Source organism: Microcaecilia unicolor, chromosome 11 (genome assembly GCF_901765095.1).
Source record: "Microcaecilia unicolor chromosome 11, aMicUni1.1, whole genome shotgun sequence".
In the NCBI taxonomy this organism is placed as follows: Eukaryota; Metazoa; Chordata; class Amphibia; order Gymnophiona; family Siphonopidae; genus Microcaecilia; species Microcaecilia unicolor.
Window position 1 is genome coordinate 182,961,068 of NC_044041.1, and position 24,477 is coordinate 182,985,544.

Consider the following 24,477-nt stretch of genomic DNA (forward strand, 5'->3'; position numbering starts at 1 on the left):
GTGGAATATGTTATGTTTGTATAGGTGTTATGAGAGAGCAGCCCAACTAAAATGAACATCCCCATATGTAGGAGAAATTGGATCTATATATTGCATCATGATTATTGTCCAACACGTTTTTTTTTGCAACTGAATTTTTGTCCGTTGGTGTATATCGCTGTCTTGGTTGATTGTTATAGTTACAAAATTAATAAAGATATTGAAATGAAAAATAAGAAGTCAGGAACATCCAGAGAACCAAAACAGATGATAAATCCCCCCACCCCCTCTTTCCCTGACCATATATGAATAGGGTGGATAACACATGTCCTGGATCCTAGGTGGAAATGTAACATCACAGCTTTCCAATTGCTTTTCATACAAAACATACAGACTTCCAAAGATGTTATTACTTAAGTTTGCAATAGAAATATGATAAACTGTAGAAATGCCAGTTAACTTGGTGCCAGCAAGTAATGGATCTTAGTAACAGCTGGCACAAGCCTGTGCAATCAATAAACCTGGTGTGCTTTCTGCTTTACCTCATTATAGAATAGCATGCCAGATCTTTAATTAGGATAGGACGACTGGTCATAGTTACAACAGTTTGGGGAGTTTGTGAGTTTTAAGTGGAAAAGAGAGAGGAGTCGTGGTTCGGTCACATTCATTTCCTAGTCTGCTTGGCACTTTCTTACCACAGCAGCGGCAAAAGGTCAGAGAAAATGCCAATCAGAGCAGTAGCAGCTAATGGAGATTGAAGACGGGTCAATAACAATGAAGGATGAAAGACACCGAGCAGGAATGTACATGAATAAGGAGAAATCAGACCTGTCAACTCCAGAAGGGATAGTCCTGAATCCAGTGGCCAGGTAGCTAGTGAAGTCAGAAAACTCAGTTTTGATAGTTATCAGTTACTACAAGTAGGTACATGGAAACCATCCCAGTGATCAGTGGTTCCCTTAAAAGCTAATTATGCCACCAACATACAACAACGGGCAACCATGTGGGTGTTGCTTTCAACAATGCTTGATACCAATGGAACAGCCTGAGTTGACCCTGGAAACTGACTGGGGAACCAGATTGCATCGGCAGATGGGCAAATGGCTATTCATTTATACAGGGATATCTACCCCCCTAGAATATACAAGCCAAGGTTTAATCTATCTGTTTATGCATTCCTTCTGAAGTAAATTGTCCAAGTTTAGTCTGAACCTAACAGTAGAGTTTGCCTTATTGATCTCAATCTGATTATAGCCTTTCATGAAAAAATGTCCACTTCTGTATTTCTATAGCGCCTGTTGAGGGAAAATGGTATCACAGTGGGGGATGTGCAACAGACTTCAAAGCTACGTTCTGTCTGTAGCACACACAGCTAAGACACATCTGACTTACTGTACGACACATCTGGAAGGAACAAAGGACTTGCTATGCACGTAGAAATGTTTTCTCAGCCTATGATTTTGTGCGTGTGTGTGCATGTGTGTGTGTTTGAGTGTAAGTATCTGAATGTGTTTAATGTTACTCTCAAGTTTAAAACAGATGGCTGTAGCCTGTCTTAACAAATAAAGGCAGAAAACGAAAGGGTAACTGTTCCTTTTGTCTTGTCTCCATTTCACATTTCCCGGTCTATGTCAGCCAGGCACCCAGCTCTGATTGGTAGGCTGTGAGGCAGTAGGCAAAGTATTCATATTGAGACCATTTTGGGGTGGAAGAGCAGAATCAAAGTTAAAGTCCATTTCGTCATTGTCCATAAAGTCATTAAGAATAATGGACTCCACATCACACTCCAAGCTGCCATTAAACATGTCCAGGTCAAGATCGGTTGGGAACTTGTCTTGGCCCAAAACAGTAGGGTGGTAACCCCCTTGGTAGGGACCCTGTAGTGTTTCTAACAAGTTCATATGTGCCCCTTGGTTATTAAAATAGGGATGATGATGATGCCCATGGTGTGGAATAGCAGCCATATTACACGTGTCATTAGGCAAGCTCATAAGGCTAATAGGGCTAGGTAAGGCACTAGTGTTGATATTGGGGTGATGACTGGCTGGTGATGAGTGATATAAAGGGTGACTCTTCATTAAATTCACTGAGTGAGCAGGAAAAGATGACAAACCCACATCTCCAGAGCCACACATAACTGCATTCTGTCTGTGACAACGTGGGGGCACAACAGTATTGGCTGGAGGCATCGATGGGTCTGCTGGCACCATACTTTCCTTATGTGCATAAGAGATGGAGGAGAGTAGATCCTGTAAAGAAGAATTTCTGTATGAGATGACAGGTGAAAAGGTGGCCTGTTTATTCTCTTGTATGGTCTGCATGGGCAAACGTCTCATCATACTCATAGCTGGTTGACTATAGATAGTACCACAGTAAGTATTGGATCCAGCCCCTAATGTAGAACACTTGGAGCTAAATGTGAAATTGGAACTCCTCTGCCTTAAGTTCCCTGTGGGAATCTGCTGGGAAGGACTCATATTGTAGTTGTCTTGCAAGTCATCAAGGAGGCTGTCTGTCAAGCTCTCGTTTAAGTTAATGGTGCCGGTTAGGTCTGTCAGCCTTGGGAGTTCCACTGAACACCTTGCATTCAATGAGGGTGACATTGTGCTGGATGGACTAGGGTACATCAAGGGAGAGGACGGGGTTCCATCATCATCTTCCAGTTCATCTGGCTCACTGTTGGCCATGATGGGAGATAGGTGCCCACTCATGGTGCCAGAGGAGGGGTTGGCTCTTGATCTAAAGTCTGCCCACACGTCAAACTCATCACTGGCATGGGAAGTAGGGCTTTCCGACCATTTGGTCTGCTGGGAAGACGGGCTGTCTTCCCCTCTTTCTTGTGTAGCTTCTAGTTGCTTTTTCTTGCTGGCTTTCCCTTTGATCCTCAGAAACTTGCTGTTGTTGTCCATGGACATTGCACGCCTGCGTGGAGTCTTCCCAGTTTTCCCACCTTCGGGGTTTAGCATCCACCAAGAGCTCTTTCCTGTTCCTTCATTCTGGACCCGAATAAATCTGGTATGCAGAGACAAATTGTGTCTGATGGAGTTCTGTAGAGACAAAAAGAAGATACGTTTTAATTCAGAGTCATAATTGATTGTGCCATTGTCTATCTGCCTGGTATCAGAAACGAATTAAAAGGTGCAATACATTACATACCAGAATTCCTTAATATCCCCCTGGAATCCACCTTTCTTATAATATCAGGTCTATATTATTATAGATCCACATTTAACCTTTGGTTCCCAATATGAAACCTGACAGAAGAGGCAACATATTTTACTGACTAGAACACGGAAAACTGGATAAGAGGTATACCTAACGAGAGTTTCCTCTGGCTGTTTCCCACTCCATGATCAATCTTTACAATTGTTTGATTTTTTTTTATTCCCTTTACATATTGGCCACTTTTCTGGTTTTTTTTTTTTTTTGGTTACATTTGTACCCTGCGCTATCCCACTCATGGCAGACTCAATGCGGCTTACATGGGGCAATGGAGGGTTAAGTGACTTGCCCAGAGTCACAAAGAGCTGCCTGTGCCTGAAGCAACATTCCATGTAGAAGTCGGCCCTTGCAGATCACCAATGTGGCCGCACAGGCTTCTGCTTCTGTGAGTCTGACATCCTGCAGGATGTCAGACTCACAGAAGCAGAAGCCTGCGCAGGCTTCTACATGGAATGTTGCTAGTGGAATAGCAACATTCCATGTAGAATCTCCAATAGTAGCAACATTCCATGTAGAATCTCCAATAGTATCTATTTTATTTTTGTTACATTTGTACCACGCACTTTCCCACTCATGGCAGGCTCAATGCGGCTTACATGGGGCAATGGAGGGTTAAGTGACTTGCCCAGAGTCACAAGGAGCTGCCTGTGCCTGAAGTGGGAATCGAACTCAGTTCCTCAGTTCCCCAGGACCAAAGTCCACCACCCTAACCACTAGGCCACTCCTCCACTTTAGCTGCCTTCCCAATCCCTCATGTAGTCTTACCTAATTTTAGCCATTCCTGTGGTCACTCAATAAGAAGCAGTTCCCAACTGATGACCTCGTTCATACTTAACTTAGTCATTCCTCTCTTTCATGTCCCTCGAGCATAGGGCTCAGTCCGCCTCCACATGGGAGTTAAACAAATTTACAGCAAATATATATCTGATGTATCAGTCAAATTAATTTATTCATTATCCTGTCTTTGAAAAAGGCAATCAAGAGATCCCAAGCTTCTCTATTAAACTGAATAAACCTCTTTCATTGGGTTTTATATCACCTACCACTCTCCAATGTGAAATACATCAACAGCTTCATTACAATGCATATGAGGTTTGTTGTCCCTTCGAAACATGCAATCTCTGTGTCGACAGCAAGATCTGGAACTGCAAAAGGGGAAATGCCAGAACATGCTCATGATATGACATCAGCATGATCTAAGAGCGAGAAGCCACAACCACCTGCCCAAACCTCAATCACTACTTGGTCAGATTTAAGCATGGCCCTGGTTTCATGATCTGAAACACTTATGTGTCTCTGTTCCATAGGCAATAACATGGATGAAACCACATAAATACACAAATAGAAAATGCATTTCCTGTTAAAAAAAAAAATCCTTCCTATTTCTTTAAGAAGAAAAGAAGTGTAAAGAACTGCAGCATGGGAGAATAAATGCAGTAAAAGCCAACCAAAAAAAAATTACTTTTCTAACATAAATTCAGTTCAAGATCTGTGCCTTAACTTTTAAGATCATTTACGGCGAAGCGCCAGTTTACATGTGTGATTTGATTGATTTACCTCCTAGAAATTCATTGGCGTCATCTTGAACTTATCTTAATCTGAACTATCCTTCCTGCAGGAATCTAAAATACAAGACACTCTAGGCTTCTTCCTTTTCGTTCATCAGCCCGCGAACCTGGAATGCTTTGCCGAGACTCCTGAAGGAGACATCGGATCATCAAATATTAAAAAAATTACTAAAAACTTGTTTGTTTAGTAAAGCCTACCCCGAAGTCCACAATGCTCTTTAAGCCCTTTTTTCCGTTTTGTTTGTTTGCCCGCTTTTAACCTTCTGTCAGCTTCCCTTTTGTTGCTCCTGTATTCCCATCCATATTCTCTTATTTTAGCTACTTCTGTATTTAAATTTGTCACCTTTTTTTTTTTACTCCCATAATTTTATCCTGTTGTATTATGTAATTTTCTAGTTACTTTGTTAGCCACATTGAGTCCGCATAAGCTGGGAAAATGTGGGATACAAGTGAACCCAAAAAATAAATAAATAAATGTCTGTAATCTACTTCTCCTTCATTCCAGTTCTGCCCACAAATATGCAAATGTGGCAGAGCAGAGGGCAATGTGCACATTTCTCTTCCTCAGTTGTTCAAGAGTTAATACCTTTAAAGCTCCACTTTACACAGAGCGCAGAGTTTGGAATTGAGATGTGCCATTGAGCCGCTGTAAAAGCATACGTGGAATTTTTCTCCATACACATGCCTTCCTTTTCTGAAATAGGGAATATCCGCACAGCCATTTACACCCGCCTCCGAGCAAGTAAAAATGAGTCCATTTCAATTTGCTGCTTCTGGGTGCATGGAGATAAAATACGTCTTCAATAAATGTGGTAGAATAACCTCTTCACTCAGTGGAAGTGTTAGAAATCCACAAGATGAATAAACTCTTACAGGACAATTCTAGAACTAGACATCTCGAGTTAGGCGCCTCAATGCCATTCACTAGGTGCCAACTGTATTACAGCATCATGGCACCGAGATTTCATTACAGAATTAGAATACTAGCATACGTCAGCACTGATGTGCCTTCATTTAGGCGTAACCACTTATGCCAGGTCCGTGGTTGACAAAAGTTGGCACACCTAAGTGCGCCATACAGAGAGCATAGCTTGCAGTATTCTATGTTACATGCGTAAGTTGGCACCATACCTATGGCTAAAACATTAATCGCTTGAACACTGTATGTATTATTGAGGAAAAGGCCTCGAGAAGTCCCCAGCTCAATTTTTAGCTTTGGGGGCTGGACTGCTTCATCATCGGCCAAAAACTTCTTAGCTTTATATATTTTACCTTTGTTAATTCTATTTGTAATCTTATGAATCTCTCAGATTACTTAGTTTTGTTTGTTTGTTGCCCATTAGCTTGTCCGTTGTTTTTTCTCATTCAGGTCCTTCTATCAGCTGGAGCTCTGACCACGACCTACGATGGCCAGCGTTTCGGTGACCTGTCTCAGGGTCTAGTGGTCTCCGTTATTATCTCTGCTTTGGTGAATCAGAGCTCTGATTCACCAAAGCGGAGATAATATATAAGAACCTGACACGGCGGTTGTGCTACAAGTGAACTGACTGGCGGTTGGTCCTAACACAGCGGTGTACAGAATGATGTCCGACAAACGTCAATGAACTGCGCTAGATTTGGAAGCAAACCACTATAATAAATGACATTGACAACAGTCAAAAACAGTCAGTCTTATGTGCCAGACTTAATCTTGCAAAACAAGCAGTAAATCAGATATGGCAGGAAAGAGAAAAGCTGAAGCAAGCGCACTTATTTATTTATTTATGGCATTTATATTCCACATTTTCCTGTCAAATTCAAGTTCAATGTGGCTAATAAGGGGGGATCATTACAAATATAAAATAAAATTCATAAACCCAATCATTTCAAGAAAGGAGAAGCAAGATAAGGAACCATAAATACATAAAACTGATAATATAACATAGAGAAGAGAATGGAAGAGGAATTCAAACAAAAAGCAAAATTCAACAACGCATCATGAATTAGGCATCAGTATCAACTAACATGAATTTTTTTGAAAAGGAAAGATTTCAAAAATTTGCGAAAAAACTAAGGGGCCCTTTTACTAAGCCGAGTAAGCGTCTACGCGCGTCCAACGTGCGCCAAAATGGAGTTACCACCCAACTACCGCATGGCTCTTGTGGTAATTTCATTTTTGGCGTGTGTCCAATACGTACGTCTGAAAGATATTTTTTATTTTTGGGCGCACGTAATGAACGTGCGCCAAGTGGCATTTGACATGCGTAGGTCATTACCGCCTGGATTCTTTACCGCTAAATCAATGGCTGGCAGTAAAATCTCAGACCCAAAATGGACGCGTGGCAATTTTCATTTTGCCGCACGTCCATTTTTGGCAAAAAAAGGGCCTTTTTTACAGGCACGCTAAAAAATGAATCAGCGAGCGCCCAAAACCCGCGCCTACATTACCGCAAGCCATTTTTCAGCGCACCTTAGTAAAAGGACCCCTAAGTAATCATACTGCGATCTTATGTATTTTGGCAAGGAATTCCATCATTTAGTACCTCGGTAAGAACAATTATCGGAATAGATTGACTTATATACTACTTTCTTACAAGTAGGGAAATGGAGACGCAATGAGTCTTTTACCCCAAAGGCTGCATTGTGAGAAGGTAGAGTAACAAGGGGTAGTATGTAATCAGGGGCAGTACCATATAAAATCTGAAATATAAGAGCATAGAGTTTGAAAACAATCCTAGCCTTAATGGGAAGTCAATGTAATTGTATCAACAGTGGAGTAGCCCTAGCCAAGCGCAGCACACGAACGACAAGTCTGGCCGTAGTATTTTGAGCAGTTTGTAATTTCTGTAAAACACTTTCTTTGCAAACTGCATAGATAGAATTACAGTATGAAGTGTATGAAGAGTTGGCGACTGCATTAATGCACAGTTTGGATATAAGGGACAATTTTTATCAGTCTCCAGAAGTCCCTTATAATGAAGTTCTACTGTAATTGTTTTTTGCCTGTTTGGAATCTGCTTTGAACCTAATTGATGGGAGTTGGTGAAATAGAAGTACTATATATCATATCATATGACAAACAGAAACAAAAAGTGGAAGTCACCAAAATCACAAATGTTCAAGACTTTAAATAAAAGGTCAATAGACCAGTAAAAATGATATCCATCAAATTTAGTCATCCATAATAGGCAAAACCTCGTCAGCTTAAGGAATAAGACCCAACACGGGCCATGTTTCGCCGCACAAGCCTTCTTCAGGGCTCCTATGAACGTTGCGCATATAAGTGGAACTAAGGTTACAACCAAAATAAGGGTAACTTTATGAACCTTCTAAAACGTAAAGACACAGCGATGCGCTCATCCAGCATTGTGCTTATCCAGCGTTATCAAGTCAAAATTTGATGGACATCATTTTTACTGGTCTACTAAGCTTTTATTTAAAGTCTTGAACATTTGTGATTTTGGTGACTTTCACTTTTTGTTTGTCTGTTGACTCTGTGGACGATTTTGTTGTTTTCCTTCTTTTTTTCTGTGACACATATGCCATGTCAATGGCAGGTGTAAGTTGGCATGCCTAGGCCTGTGCCCCGCCTATGTGTAGGCCTCCTTTTCAGTTAGGCACTACCTCACAGAATAGCGCCTAGTGCAATTCTTTTCAACTCAGTCGGCGGGGCACAACTAGCCAGATGAGTTTTTGTTCTTATGTTCTTAAAAATAAGGGAAGTTTTGGCTGGTTTCTTGATCATTTAGAACTGTGGTTCCCAGCCAGTCAGGTTTTCAGAGATTTGTATACAGTGGAGGAAGTGCATGCAGGTCTCTCTCATGAATATTCATTTTGAATATCCTGAAGGCTTGATTGGCTGGGGGGCCTCCAGGACTAGTTTGGGAATCACAGATTTAGAAAGTCCAATCAATTAAGAGTAGAGGGTGGGCAATGGACAATCCAACACAGGAACTGGTGCTTAAAAGATGCTTTATTAAGTGCTAGTACAGCAGGACCTGATACGGTCCGTGTTCCGGCGTAATAAAACACCTGCCTCAGGGATGACAATGATACTCAAACGGATATAGATAAAACTGTCCAAGAAGCTCCAGTGGAGGAGTAGCCTAGTGGTTAGTGCAGTGAACTTTGATCCTGGGGAACTGAGTTCGATTCCCACTGCAACTCCTTGTGACTCTGGGCAAGTCACTTAACCCTCCATTGCCCCTGGTACAAAATAAGTACCTAAATACATGTAAACCGTTTTGAATGTAGTTGCTAAAACATCAGAAAGGCGGTATATCAAGACCCATTTCCCTTCCAATTTGAGATTCTGCATGGAATGTTGCTACTATTGGAGATTCTGCATGGAATGTTGCTACTATTTGAGATTCTACATGGAATGTTGCTATTCCACTAGCAACATTCCATGTAGAAGCCTGCCCTTGCAGATCAGCAATGCGGCTGCGCAGGCTTCTGTTTCTGTGAGTCTGACGTCCTGCACGTACTTGCAGGATGTCAGACTCACAGAAACAGAAGCCTGCACGGCCACATTGCTGAGCTGCAAGAGCAAGCTTCCACATGGAATGTTGCTAGTGGAGGAGTAGCCTAGTGGTTAGTGCAGTGAACTTTGATCCTGGGGAACTGGGTTCAATTCCCACTGCAGCTCCTTGTAACTCTGGGCAAGTCACTTAACCCTCCATTGCCTCTGGTACAAAATAAGTACCTGAATATATGTAAACCGCTTTGAATGTAGTTGCAAAAACCTCAGAAAGGCGGTATATCAAGTCCCATTTCCCTTCCCCCTCCCATTCAAAACTAAGTTTAACACCTTTGGGTTTTGCTGGATGTTTGAGCTTAGTTTTGAACGAGGCTCCTTGGACAGATTTATCTATATCTGTTTGAATATCATTGTGACCCCTGAGGTAGGCGTTTTACTACGCCAAAACACGGACCATGTCAGGTCCTGCTGTACTAGCACTTAATAAAGCATCTTTTAATCACCAGTTCCTGCGTTGGAGTGTCCATTGTCCACCCTCTACTCTTAATTGATTGGACTTTCTACATGGAGGCTCTTCCTGTTCGTTTGTTGTCCACTGATTTAGAAGTCACACAGAATCGAGTTTTGTGAGGGAAAGAATGACATCCAGGAAAGGAGTATAGTCAGGTTGTCTAGATTTGAAGAGATTTCACAACTAGGAGAGGGAGAAAGGCGGTATATCAAGTCCCATTTCCCTTCCCCCTCCCATTCAAAACTAAGTTTAACACCTTTGGGTTTTGCTGGATGTTTGAGCTTAGTATTGAACGAGGCTCCTTGGACAGATTTATCTATATCTGTTTGAATATCATTGTGACCCCTGAGGTAGGCGTTTTACTACGCCGAAACACGGACCATGTCAGGTCCTGCTGTACTAGCACTTAATAAAGCATCTTTTAATCACCAGTTCCTGCGTTGGAGTGTCCATTGTCCACCCTCTACTCTTAATTGATTGGACTTTCTACATGGAGGCTCTTCCTGTTCGTTTGTTGTCCACTGATTTAGAAGTCACTCAGAATCGAGTTTTGTGAGGGAAAGAATGACATCCAGGAAAGGAGTATATTCAGGCTGTCTAGATTTGAAGAGATTTCACAACTAGGAGAGGGGCAGCAGTGACTCTACCAAAGTGAGCATTTCTGAGGAGAGATTGCTAAGGTGAGAAGAACCACATTCTGATGTAGAGAACCTGCCTTCTGTATGCACAGCATTTCACAGGACGAGATAAATTCATCAGGTAAAGTGAGGTATTCAAAAGGGGAGTCCAAAAAGCTTCAGTCCCTAGGAGTAACCTGACAGGGCATTTGAGTTTGAGGAAACCCTCAACTGCCAGATGACCTGTTTGTGACTGTTTGGATTTTTTGTTGTTGTTGTTGTTATGAACATAACTCATAGAAAATGTATTTTCTAATTTCACGTAGAAGAAAAGTCTATAAGCCATTATTAAGATGGACTTTGGGGAAATCCACTGCTTATTTCTAGAATAAAAAGCATAAAATGTATTCTACTGTTTTGGGATCTTGCCAGGTACTTGTGGCCTGGATTGGCCACTGTTGGAAACAGGATGCTGGGCTTGATGGACCTTCGGTCTGTCCCAATATGGCAACACTTCGATATCTACAATGAATATGCATGAGATAGATTTGCCTGCACTACCTCCTCTCTCTCATGCATATTCACTGTGGATATCTTGAAAAACCGACTGGCTGGGTGTACCCCAAGGACTGGGTTGAGAAGAACAGGTATAGTGCACAAAGGCACCTACCTGTCAATGAACAACACCTATGACGCACCCAAGTGATACCTACCTCGTCGCCACTTTATAAATGTGCCCCCATAGTGCATTTGAGCACGTCAGTGACTCTAATTGATGCAGTAATAGAATTTCATTTTTACTGCACATCAAATTTACTAGGATCACTGGACCATCAAAAGGCAGGTAGCTATGAAAGGAAAACTCGACTTAAGTCCAATGCCACTATTTCTTCATAGATCCTTTTTTCATGTATTCATATACAAATGTTTACCTTCAATCTAAAACTATACACTCAGTGAATCTCACATGCACACTCGCAACCACTGCGTGTCTGCACTTATACTTTTAATGAGAGGGAAAACCTCATACTACTGTGGCCCCACTTGGTTACCTTTAACCAAAAAAATACTGTTGGCTCACAGTGAAAAAGTAATCATGGGTGAAAAAAAACCTCTCATTTATCTCACCTATCGTTTCGCTACTGCTTCGTGTTAACTTGTATTTGCAGCTCCTAGGCTCCCAAGGTCAGATGGTGAGGACCCTTGAAAAAGCAGCAGCGAAACGGGTCCGTCGGGACCTCACTCTTACAGAGTATCTACGGAGCAACGAAACACCGACACGATACAGATCATATAAAGATAAGTGGTTTTGGATTATTACACCATATCGATAGATGAGATAAATGAGAGGGTTTTGTTCACCCATGATTACTTTTTTACTGTGAGCCAACAGTATTTTTTTGGTTAAAGGTAACCAATTGGGGCCACAGTAACATAGTAAATGACGGCAGAAAAAGACCTGCACGGTCCATCCAGTCTGCCCAACAAGATAAACTCATATGTGCTACTTTTTGTGTATACCTTACCTTGATTTGTACCTGTCCTTTTCAGGGCACAGACCGTGTAAGTCTGCCCAGCACTGTCCCCGCCTCCCACCACCGGCTCTGCCACCCAATCTCGGCTAAGCTCCTTAGGATCCATTCCTTCTGAACAGGATTCCTTTATGTTTATCCCACACGTGTTTGAATTCTGTTACCGTTTTCATTTCCACCACCTCCCGCGGGACGCCATTCCAAGCATCCACTACTCTCTCCGTGAAAAAATACTTCCTGACATTTTTCTTGAGTCTGCCCCCCTTCAATCTCATTTCATGTCCTCTCGTTCTACCGCCTTCGCACCTCCGGAAAAGGTTCGTTTGCGGATTTATACTTTTAAAAAATATTTGAACGTCTGTATCATATCACCCCTGTTTCTCCTTTCTTCCAGAGTATACATGTTCTTATACCTTTAATGAGGTTTTTCCTCTCATTAAAGGTATAAGTGCAGACACGCAGTGGTTGTGAGTGTGCATGTGAGATTCACTGAGTGTATTGTTCTTGAACAAAGGGGTGTGCATCGGATCTATTTTTGAAACACACAAGTGTACCTTCAATCTAAACCAACTCTTAGTATAACACGTCTTTTAGTTGTGAGAAAAGAGTGTCAACTAAAAGCTAAGGGGCTAATTCTCAAAAGGTTGCCTAAAGCTAGGCACTGGGGATGATGTGCACTAACCTCTGAATTCTATAAAAGTCGCTAAAAATTGTGCGTGCAAATGTGGGCATGTGCCCAATTTGTGCAAGCAATTTAATTGAATAACAAGCTAATTAGCATCGATAATCGGTTCGTTAACCAATTATTAGCACTAATTGATTTAAATGAACTATGCATGCGTAAATTTAGGCGTGAGATACACACTTAAATTTTACACGCAAGTTCAAAAAGAGGGAAATAGGAGAACCATGGGCGGAACGGGGGCGTTGCTAACATTTACGTGCGTTATTATAGAATGAGAGGGATGTGCACCTAAATTAGGTGTGCACATTCGCACCACGTTTCAGTTGGTGTAAATTGCCGTGCCTAATGTTAGCCTCAATTCCCAGGTGTAAGCGCTATTCTATACACCGTACCTAACTTTAAGTATAGATTATAGAATAGCGCCTTTTTCAGCATTCATTTTTTTTGGCACCAATTATAAAATTCACCCCATGCGTAAATTCTATAACGGCAGTTACGTGTGTAACTGCCATTATAGAATACTAGCCTAAATTCACAATTACACACATAACTTTAGGTGTGGCACCTGCACCAGCTCAACGGCTGGTATGAATGCTCATGCCTAGTTAGGCATGTAGGAGTCGATACTCAATGAAGGGCATTTTTGAACGGGGACGCCCATCTCTGACGACGTCCCCACGAAGGGGCGGGGCATCCCGTATTATCAAAACAAGATGGGCGTCCATCTTTCGTTTCGATAATACGGTCGGAGATGCCCAAATCTCAACATTTAGGTTGACCTTACAGATGGTCGACCTAAATGTTGAGATGGTCGACCTTAGTGATGGACGACCTCGGTTTTCGCCGATAATGGAAACCGAGGACGCCCATCTCAAAAATGACCAAATGCAAGCCCTTTGGTCGTGGGAGGAGCAGCATTTGTAGTGCATTGGTACCCCTCACATGCCAGGACACCAACCGGGCACCCTAGGGGGCACAGCAGTGTACTTCACAAATTGCTCCCAGGTACATAGCTCCCTTACGTTGGGTGCTGAGCCTCCCAACCCCCCAAAAAAACCCACTCCCCACAACTGTACACCACTACCATAGCCCTAAGGGATGAGGGGGGGCACCTACATGTGGGTACAGTGGGTTACGGGTGAGTTTTGGAGGGGTCACATTTACCACCACAAGTGTAACAGGTAGGGGGGATGGGCCTGGGTCCGCCTGCCTGAAGTGCACTGCACCCACTAAAAACTGCTCCAGGGACCTGCATACTGCTGTGATGGAGCTGGTTATGACATTTGAGGCTGGCATAGAGGCTGGAAAAAAATGTTTTTTAATTTTTTTTTAGGGTGGTAGGGGGTTGGTGACCACTGGGGAGTAAGGTCAGGTCATCCCCATTTCCCTCCGGTGGTCATCTGGTCAGTTCGGACACCTTTTCGAGGCTTGGACGTGAAAAAAATTGGACCAAGTAAAGTCGGCCAAATGTTCATCAGGGACGCCCTTCTTTATTCCATTATATCCGAGGACGCCCATCTCTTAACCACGCCCCATCCCGCCTTCGGTACACTACTGACAAGCCCCCGTGAACATTAGTCGTCCCCGCGACGGAAAGCAGTTGAGGACGCCCAAAATTGCTTTCGATTATGCCGATTTGGGTGACCCTGAGAGAAGGACGCCCATCTCCTGATTTGTGTCGGAAGATGGGTTTCCTTCTCTTTTGATTATGCCGCTGAATGGCTCCCGGTTGGTTAAGTTGCCTGTTCGGGGGCTAACTGCTAATTCTCATTGGCACTTAACCGATTAGTGCCAAATTGAAAATCGGCTACTTTGGGGTGTTCCGGAGCAGAGTTGTCACTTGGTCTATCTTCATGCGGTAAGAGTGCTGAATATCGTTCAACCAGCTATGCGTTAGCTGGCTCCACAAACCTGGAAATTCACTGTCGAAGCCCTGACATGGCCCCGCATTGAATTTCTGGGTTTAACACTGACGGTCAGCAAAAGACTGATTGCTGCCGGCTGAATATCGGGCCTGTAACTGATAACATCCTATAACCCACATGCATAAATGCTAGGTGCACCCCCGACTCACCCATGCCCTTCCTAGGTCCACATCCCTCCTTGCAGTTGCACACTATGGATTTTCTGCACCCAATTTGCAGAATTCCAACTACGAACAGTTACGTGCATAATTGTTAATTACTGCCAAATAGTACCAATTAACACTAATGACAGCCAATAATTGGTCATGAATACCAATTAGCAGCTAATTTAAATTGAAGATAAGCATTTTATATGAATATGTGATTTTTAAAGAAACATGACGGCAGATAAGGACCAAAAGACCCATCCAGTCTGCCCTTCCTCACCAACCACTAACTCCTCTTTTTCCTAAGGGATCCCACATGCCGGTCCCACGCTTTCTTAAATTCCGACACAGTCCTCGTCTCCACGACCTCCACCGAGAGACCATCCCACACACTTCCACCACCCTTTCCGCGAAACAGATTCCTCCTAAGAAAAAATGGATCTATGAAGAAATTGTGGTGTTAGAACTGAAGATTTTTCCAGTCATATATACCCACCTTCTAATGGTCCAGTGATCACAGTAAATTGATGTGTAATGAGGGTTTAGTCATCTTGTACCTTTATAAAATAAGTATAGAATATGCAGCCTAATTATATTTTATTTTTAGGCACACAATTATAAAGTTCCCCTTTTAGTAAAGCTTTGTATTCTATTTGTAGCCCAACTATTACTTTCACATCCCTGCTTTTGACCTGCAGATTATTTGTGTAAATAATCCTTTCAGAAACCTCTGCTTTCTGAATTTATTCATTATTAAATATTCTAGCAATCAGCCTTTTCTCTGCTTTATCTCCTATAAGAACTTACCATCTCTGAAAGTTAAATTGTGATTGGCAGGCACACCTAATGTTTAATTCATAAAAGACTGTCTAAATTGCACTAAAATTAGCATGGTGGATGCCAGATCCTCCTGGAGGAACTGACATAATGTGATTATATTTGGTTTGGTGCTGTTTGATCGGCCTTCGGTGGGAGGGAGGTCAAAGAGGATCATATGGTCTGTCTGTTCTAAGGTCCAGAACAGATATTGGGTCATATCTACACTCTAGACATAAGAACATAAGCACTGCCACGCTGGGAAAAGACCAAAGGTCCATCAAGCCCAGCACTCTGTCTCCGACAGCGGCCAATCCAGGCCCCAAGAACCTGGTAAAAACCCAGAATTTAATAACGATCAATGGACTTTTCCTTCAGGAATCTGTCCAGACTCCCTTTAAACTCAGCAAGGCCAGCTGCCATCACTATCTTCTCCGGCAATGAGTTCCAGAGTCTAACCACACGCTGAGTAAAGAAAAACTTTCTCCAATTTATTTTAAACCTACCACATTCTAATTTCATCTTGTGTCCCCTAGTTCTATTATTGTTAGAAAGCGTAAACAAACGCTTCACATCTGTCCGCTCTACCCCACTCATTATTTTGTAGACCTCTATCATATCACCCCTCAGCCGCCTTTTCTCCAGGCTAAAGAGTCCTAGCCGTCTTAACCTCTCCTCATAAGGTAGTCGTCCCATCCCTTTTATCATTTTCGTCGCCCTTCTCCAATTCCTTTATATCTTTTTTGAGATAAGGCGACCAGAACTGAACACAATACTCCAGGTGTGGTCGCACCATGGAGCGATATAATGGCATTATAACATCCTCATGCTTGTTTTCCATCCCTTTTCTAATAATACTCAACATTCTGTTCGCCTTCTTAGCCGCCGCAGCACATTGAGCGGAAGATTAGTATGAGGAGCTGATTGGCTCTGGTTGGGTATCTTGGAGAAAAAGAATATCAAATGGCTCTGTGGAGCGACAGGGGCAAAAGAAGGGCATCGTTCCTGTCTGCAGGCTGTGTGGGGATATGGTGTCAGGTAGGAGCTCGTCAACTGTGTAGGAACTAGACATAGATTCTGGCCCTTGCAGAATGGGATCCCAGAACCAGGGTCAAATTCTCAATCAAACTTTAAAGGTCTGTGTGAGGGCTGCAAAACTCAGGCCAGTTTTAAAATCAAATTTTATTTAAATCAGGACTGCAGGCATCCTCCCTTACTGGAAGACTTAAGTGAGCTCAGTGAGGACATAAACCCTTGCACTGAATTTAGACCCTTGGTCTTCACTCCCAGTCCTCAGGGTCTGCCAACAGGTCAGGTTTTTGATAACTCTAATGAATATGCATGGAAAGATACTACCTCCACTCTATCTACATTTCTATCATGCATATTCATTAGGGATATAATGAAAAGTGACCTGTTGGCACCCCCCCTCCCACTAAGGACTAGAAGCGAAGCAAACTTGATGGCATGAAATGCATTTGGTTCTCATTCTACATTTGGTAAAAATGGTAATATGAAATCCAACTTTACACAAGAAAGAATAATGAGAAACAAATCTCATTTCCCTCCCCCTCCTCCCCTTTTTCATACCAGTACTGTATAAAAGCTGCCCTTTCCTATCTCAAACCAATAATACTGATCTCCAGGACCAGGTTTAGACATACACAACATAGGCAAATGCCTGGGACACCAAATTTTGAAAGTACCAAATACCCAGGTTACAGAGGAGCCTGCTCCCTCTTCCTCTAGGGAAGGGTTCTCAACGCAGTGTCCTCAGCATGCACTTAGGTTTTCATGATATCCACCATGAATACACATGAGATAAATTTATATACACTACCTCCATTCTTAGGTATCATGAAAACTCAACTTGCTAGGTGCGGCTGAGGGTTGGTCTGAGAGCCCCTGCTTTAGGGCCATATCATGTGTTGCTTCAAAGGGGAGAGACAAAAAAAGAGGTGGGAAATGAACCACGGACTCCAGTAACAAGGAGAACAAGCTTGATGCCTAAAAACGTTTATTGAGCAAAGACTCGATACGGTGCCATGTTTTTCGGCCTGAGGCCTGCTTCAGGAGTCTTAAGATATGTTGATTATAAATATCCAATATTGTGCCTCGTCATTCTTATAACATGAACAGTGGGTCTTAAAAAAGACCTCTGTAGTAATGACATGAAAGGTAGAAGATATATATGTTTTTCCAGAAGGCATATATATCTTCTACCTTTCACGTCATTACTACAAAGGTCTTTTTTAAGACTCATCGGTCATGTTACAAGATTGACAAGGCACAATATTGGAGATGTATAATCAACATAATATCTCAAGATTCCTGAAGCAGGCCTTAGGCTGAACACAGCACTATGTCGTCTTTGCTCAATAAACATTTTTATGCATCAAGCTTGTTCTCCTCGTTTCTGGAGTCTGTGGTCCATTTCCCACCGTTTTTCTTTGTCTTGACTATATTCTGTGGGATTACAGAGTTCTCCACCTGGGCGGAATTTCACTGAAACCTGCTTCAAAGGGGCACCATGGCCTTCCACTGCTCTTCTCTTCTGATTCTAGCTTTTGGGAGCTTTGACACCCCTTTCCAAACCCTGCTCTCTGGGATCTTCTCCCTGGTCTTGGCTACGGGCGCCAGAATTTTAAATCTCACCCTGCTCATCTCCGGAGGAAGGGGCAGCAACGTATTCTCTCCAGGACCCTCAGCATGGTTCTCCCACCTCTCATCCATTTTAAGTTAGCATGGGGATTAAAAATGCAGCTTTCCTAGGGCTATGCCGTATTTGAAGAGGCACTTTTTGGAGCTAGGTAGGGTCCTGCATTCAGATAATGTCATTGCCTGAGGAAACAATCTTAGTAAACCTTGCATGAGTACAATAGAAAGCTTCAAGTTTTATTACAACACCATATCTGCTCAGCTTATTTGCTGGCTGCTAATGGATTTTATTTAAAATCCGAAGAGAACATTTGATTTGGCTTTCTGAGACTAAGCTTTCTCCATTCCTGAGTGATTCTGACACAGGATGAATGCTGTTCTTTTAAGTAAGAATATTTTGGGGATATCAAGGGGCAAAAGGACTGACTGCAAGGATGATTACAGGTGGAGCTATGGGCCCACCTAGGAAGCCAGTAAACTGGTGATGGAAAAGCAGGCCTGACTGGAGCAGGTGTGCAAAGCAGGTACTCATGGGAGAGCGGCTGGGGGAGTCTGGTGCTTCCCTCCCTTACTGGCATGCCCACAGGAGGAGGCTGAGCGATGGGCTCACACATTACATTATGTAACGGCTTACTTCTCTGCACTTCATTTGTTTGCAGATTGCTCCCAGCCTGGCATCACGCCAGCAGCCGAGTCCAAGACTACAGGAATCAATCTCGCAGTGACTGATTAAGCCGTGTTTAGAACTAATTGCTCCTTCGTGTGTGAGAAGAATAAATTACGTGCTCTAATTTTGTGTCTTCAAAATGCAACTGCAGGTACTGTGTGCCATTAACCCCTGCCGACACTCCACTTTTTGGGGGCTGGGGAAGGTGCAAGGAGCAAAATCAGCAGGCTCACTCTGGAAGCCACATACTGCTACCCAAGGGCCCTGTGCTGACAAACATTTGGAGACCCTGTGGCCTGTGTGGCTTGAAATTTCCTTCGGATTGTGGTAGATTTATAAGGAGGGTAAAGTAATTGGGAACAGGCTGAACTTAAGTTGAATTAGAGGACGTCTAATTTTAATTTCTCAAACAAATACACTGTAGGATAAGTCTAGAGTTGTAATGGGATGGGATACACATGTACAGGGCATTTTTATAAGTACATAAGTAATACCATACTGGGAAAAGACCAAAGGTCCATTGAGCCCAGCATCCTGTCCCCGACAGCGGCTAATCCAGGTCAAGGGCACCTGGCAAGATACCCCAAACATACAAACATTTTATACATGTTATTCCTGGAATTGTGGATTTTTCCCAAGTCCATTTAGTAGTGGTCTATGGACTTGTCCTTTAGGAAACCGTCCAACCCCTTTTTAAACTCTGCTAAGCTAACCGCCTTCACCACATTCTCCGGCAACGAATTCCAGAGTTTAATTATGCGTTGGGTGAAGAAACATTTTCTCTGATTTGTTTTAAATTTACTACACTGTAGTTTCATCGCATGCCCCCTAGTCCTAGTATTTTTGGAAAGCGTGAACAGACGCTTCACATCCACCTGTTCCACTCCACTCATTATTTTATATACCTCTATCATGTCTCCCCTCAGCCGTCTCTTCTCCAAGCTGAAAAGCCCTAGCCTCCTTAGTCTAGGTGCTCACATTTATACATGCTCTACATATTTGCCAAGGGGGGGGGGGGGGCGCATACACAGGAGTAGAGAATGGGCAGGACATAGGCAGGGCTCCCACTTATGCACATAACTTACAAAATACTCTAAGTTATGCATGTCCTCGCCACTCTTAGATGTGTACATTTATGGACCAGTTCTATGCTGTTGTGTTCAACAGCCTATAGTTTAGGTGCGTTGGTAACCGGTCACGCTAGCATTCTATAATGGAATCTAGATGCTGAGATTCCTTTATAGAATAGACTCCTGCTATGTGCCCTCTGGGTTAGATGGTTTCCTAAAGGACAAGTCCATAAACCGCTACTAAATGGACTTGGGAAAAAATCCACAATTCCAGGAATAACATGTATAGAATGTTTGTACGTTTGGGAAGCTTACCAGGTGCCCTTGGCCTGGATTGGCCGCTGTCGTGGATAGGATGCTGGGCTCAATGGACCCTTGGTCTTTTCCCAGTGTGGCATTACTTATGTACTTGGAGATGTCCATTTATAGAATCGCTCCCATAAGGCTCAATTTATCTGTTTATAGACCAGAAAGGAGAGAATAGCATCTAGCTATATAGGAGGCTCAGACAACTTTGCTATAAGCTATGTCAAGTCTGAAAAGTGGCTCATAAGCCAATAAGTGCCCAATGAAGGATTTTATGCAAGCAGACAGCATTATCCGCCTCATTAAAATATACCTGAGGCTCATTATTCCCAATTAAACATGCACAGTTACTTTGATGACGTCAAGAATGCTCAAGAAGTGATGTCAGTGCAATCAAAGGGAAAGAAGCCAAATAACTTCCTAGCATTTCAGTCCCAAACTGCCTTATTTAAATGTCCTTTCAAAGACTTATGGCATCCAGATCCATAGGTTACAATGGGGGGGGGGGGGGGGGGGGGGGGAATAACTAGCAATAAAGTCAACATGCATAGAAAGAACAAAACACCTTGTCCCATCTCTGTAATCTACTTTCTATATCACTGAATGGCCCTTCTGTATATTAAGTTATGGTATTGGTCCTCTGGCTGTTAAAACAGGCCTATCCCTTATAGAGGCCAGAGAGGCGGTAATTTTATAAAGCTTTTTCCACATATCACCAAAGGCCACAAATAGACATTAAGAAAACGGAACACATCTAGACTACAGAAGGGTCTCAGTGCTGCATCACCAAACCTGCAGGATTCTATAACCCCAGCAGGGCCGCCGAGAGGGGAGGGCAATATTCCCCAGGCCCAGGCCTCCAAGGGGGGCCCGGTGCTGGGGTCGCTCCCTCTCTCCTGCTCCTGATGGGACTCTGGTGATCACGTCCTGACAGGAGCAGGAGAGAGAAAACTCTGGCGTCAGGCCCCCACCTTGGAGGCTGGGGAGGAACCAGAGGACCAGACACTATAGGTCTTCCTCCAGCTCTGCACTTCACTCTGCCCATTGCTTTTCCAAGTGGCTGCTTTTCCCGTCAGGCCGCGCGTGCTCGGTTTTGAAACCGAGCATGTGCTGAGAGAAAAAGCAGCTGCAGGGGCAGGCAAAGGGTAGAGTGAAAGTGCTGGAGGAAGCCCTCTTCTGCTGGCAGGGCCTCGGGATCCCCGCCAGCCAAGGTACTTGAATTGCAGTTGCAGCGGCAGCGATCCAAGGGGGCAGCAGTGGCGGCGGCAGACCTGCCCTGGGTCCGGCTCAGTGTGTCGGATGCCCTGAACTCCAGCACTCAGGCCATTCCAAGGGGAGCTATACCTTCACATAGCATTCCCAACAGGACCTGTGATCTTGCCCAGCACATGCATCTTCCACATTGCGAATGCACCTGATCCAATGAGAAGTCCTGCTAACTTCCCACTGAATTAGTGCAGAACATAGATAATTAGCGTTATCAGATGTGAAAGGCCATTTTGATTAGAATTTAGAGATTGGAATGGAGACATCCAGGTCTGAACATGCTCAATTCCAGTCATATTTCAGAAAAGGCTTTGCATCATCAGAGCCTTTTCTAAATACCTGCAGAAGTACACGTGCAGCAGAAGCAGCCATTTTACAAGGGAGTGAGTGTAGAGTGGTGTGTGTTATTGGCAGCAATCGGGGATGGTGCACTGAAATCATGAGACAGTGCCGGAGAAACACTGAAGCAGTCTGAGGTGTGACCTTCCTTCTTTGGAGCCACGGGAGCATCTATTTGCTCGAAGATGCTGGATATTTCTTCAGCCATCGAGAGAACTGTTTTCAACACAGGTCAGCTTAGAGTGGTTAAACTGGCAGTGGCCACTTTCGATTCTATTTGGGGGCAATTGAGGCCTTACAGGGTAATTTAAGAGATTTTGATGACCTCACTACTCTGACTAAAGAGTTCCATTGGAAATGAGGGGGTTTATATTTTATATATTTATTTATATATTTGTTAATAATTTTGTTTATATATATTTTCTTGGATATTTCCCGCTTTTTTGCATTTTTGCTTATTTTGGCACATGTCATTGTTCTCTTATTATCTTTATGTATATATAAGTATATTATTTTTGATTATAGGCTCCTGAGGCAGTCACCTCGTAAGCCGAAACACGGTTGCCGTGTCGAGTCTTTTTACGCATTTGAAGAATAAAGTGGATTTGTTGAACCTGTGGTTTGTCCAGCTGGCCTTCGTTTCCCCACTCCTACATCCCTTGTTTGTTCTCCGTGGGATTCCTCTTGTTCAGCCACCGTTGGGTTTATAATACAACATGCTACAAAAATTCAAAGTCTTCATAAAGAAATTCTGGATTATTCTAATCTGTCCCCAAACCTGAATGAAGGATAATTCCAGACTGAATTCTAAACGTGAAAGTATGTAAAATAATCAGGCGACTGAATTTAAGAATTTCAAACTTTCCACTTAATTCCACGATTTCTGCTAGAGAGCTATTTAAACAATATTTACTTGAGATTTTAAATTATCCTCCAAAGACACGATCCCTTCAGAGAAGAAGCATTGATCATAGATGAGGACCATGCTTTGAGGACTTATTTTTAAAACTGTGATATTTCTTTTTAGATTTAAATCCTCCAGTTTTTCAGACGCATCTAAATCCGCATGGGTCATAAGTAAGGAATTTTTAGCCCTGCAATCTCTAGCTTTCCAATGTGGAGCTCAGTTTTTTTCTTTGATTCCCCTGGGTCTTTTGAAATTTTTCAGAGAAAGATATATTTTGGGGGGATCTGACCACCTGAAGACGTTTCTTTCTGATAAAGTACTGAGATCTGATACTGAACCTCAGGCTTAGTCTGCATTGTTTAATGAAGATGCAGTGATATGTGAGAATTCTCTTTGCTTTGTGTTTTTTTTCTTCTTTATATAATTTATCAATTTTCTTTTGTCTTGTTCTCTTCCTTAGATTATGGTCTAAAAGGCCTTCTCCTTATGTCATTTGCTTATATAATTTTTGCAATCTGCAATGTTTTTGCTTTATATGGGAAGTCATTTCTTATCACTGTACTATTTACAATATATATATATATATATATACATATATATAATTTCAATAACTATAAAATATTTTTTTAAATAAAGCAAAATGAATGGGCCAATTGATCTCTTACCTGCAATCTCTACAGTCTGTCAATGTGCTTTTAAAAAGCTGAGTGCCGTGGTCTCCAGCAGAGAAAGCAGTAAGAAAAACTGCCAAACTGGGACCCTTTGGGATCTCTGTTCATGTGCATAGGCTGGAAAGAATCAAGACAGAACAACGTGGCTCTCTAGGATAATCAATGGTAAGGGGAAAAAAAAGTATTTTCACCAGATTTCAGTATCCCCACAGAGCCTGCAGGTTCATAGGCACTTTGAAGCCAATTCTGTAAGAGGGCCACTATATAGAACTGTAATTAAAATATTAACATTTAAATGCATATGAGCACATAAATGCACATTCCTAGCACATAAATGTTGACACCTACTCTATAAAATGACCTCCTTTATACCCTTGACCTGCAAGCTTCTTACACGCATAAATTCCAGTATTCCAGACATTTTGGTGTGTTCGTAGCACCGAAATGTTGGTGCCTACTGCATAAAAACCACAGAAGTGGAAAGAACACCCATCAGGTATCACACAATAACAGGAAGAGTGGGAAGAAAAGCAGGCTCTTCAAAACAGACCATAGACGCTCAATATAGATTGTAAACTTTAATTAAGGATGACTCAACACGGTACCATGTTTCAGCATTGAGAGTGCCTTCTTCAGGAGCCTTGATGGATGTGCCTGACAATCATTATTTTGTTGTCAGGGCTGGACCTTTAAAATGTAAAACGTTGTGGTCTTTAAAAAGACCGTTGGTAGGTATTACGAGTAATTTCACTTCTGGATGCCCTTCAGCGGGATGCATTGAGTTTCTGAGATGTATCAAGGGCACGCTGGATTTTAGGAACCTGTTGGGGATGGCTTGGAGCGCGAAAAGAAAGACAAAACCCATTCAAAGTACAAAGATATCAGAGAGAAAGTAGGGAGAGGAGAAGGGAGGCAGAGGAAAGGCAGAGAGAAAGTAATTCTATCATAAAGGATATAAAATGTCCTCTTTTGTGCTTTTATCACAGTCAAGGAGACCTTTTTCCTATTTGGTACGACGACCATGGCCTATAATCTTTCTCAAAACAAATGAAACCACCTTCAAAAGTAGCGTAAAACTCTTACACAATCTCTGTCCTCACACACACTTTCAGGAGGGTGAAGGTGAGGGCTCA

General features: G+C 42.7%; 1 protein-coding gene across 1 annotated transcript in view; it reads right to left on the reverse strand.

Moving 5' to 3' along the window:
• Positions 1 to 1,115: 1,115 nt before the first annotated feature.
• FOXO6 (forkhead box O6) overlaps positions 1,116 to 24,477 on the reverse strand; it is a 198,118-nt gene continuing 174,756 nt past the window's right edge. The window contains exon 2 of the mRNA XM_030218972.1: positions 1,116 to 3,026. Coding sequence (XP_030074832.1) covers positions 1,611 to 3,026 — 1,416 coding nt within the window. The 3' untranslated portion in view covers positions 1,116 to 1,610. The remainder of the gene's footprint in view (positions 3,027 to 24,477) is intronic.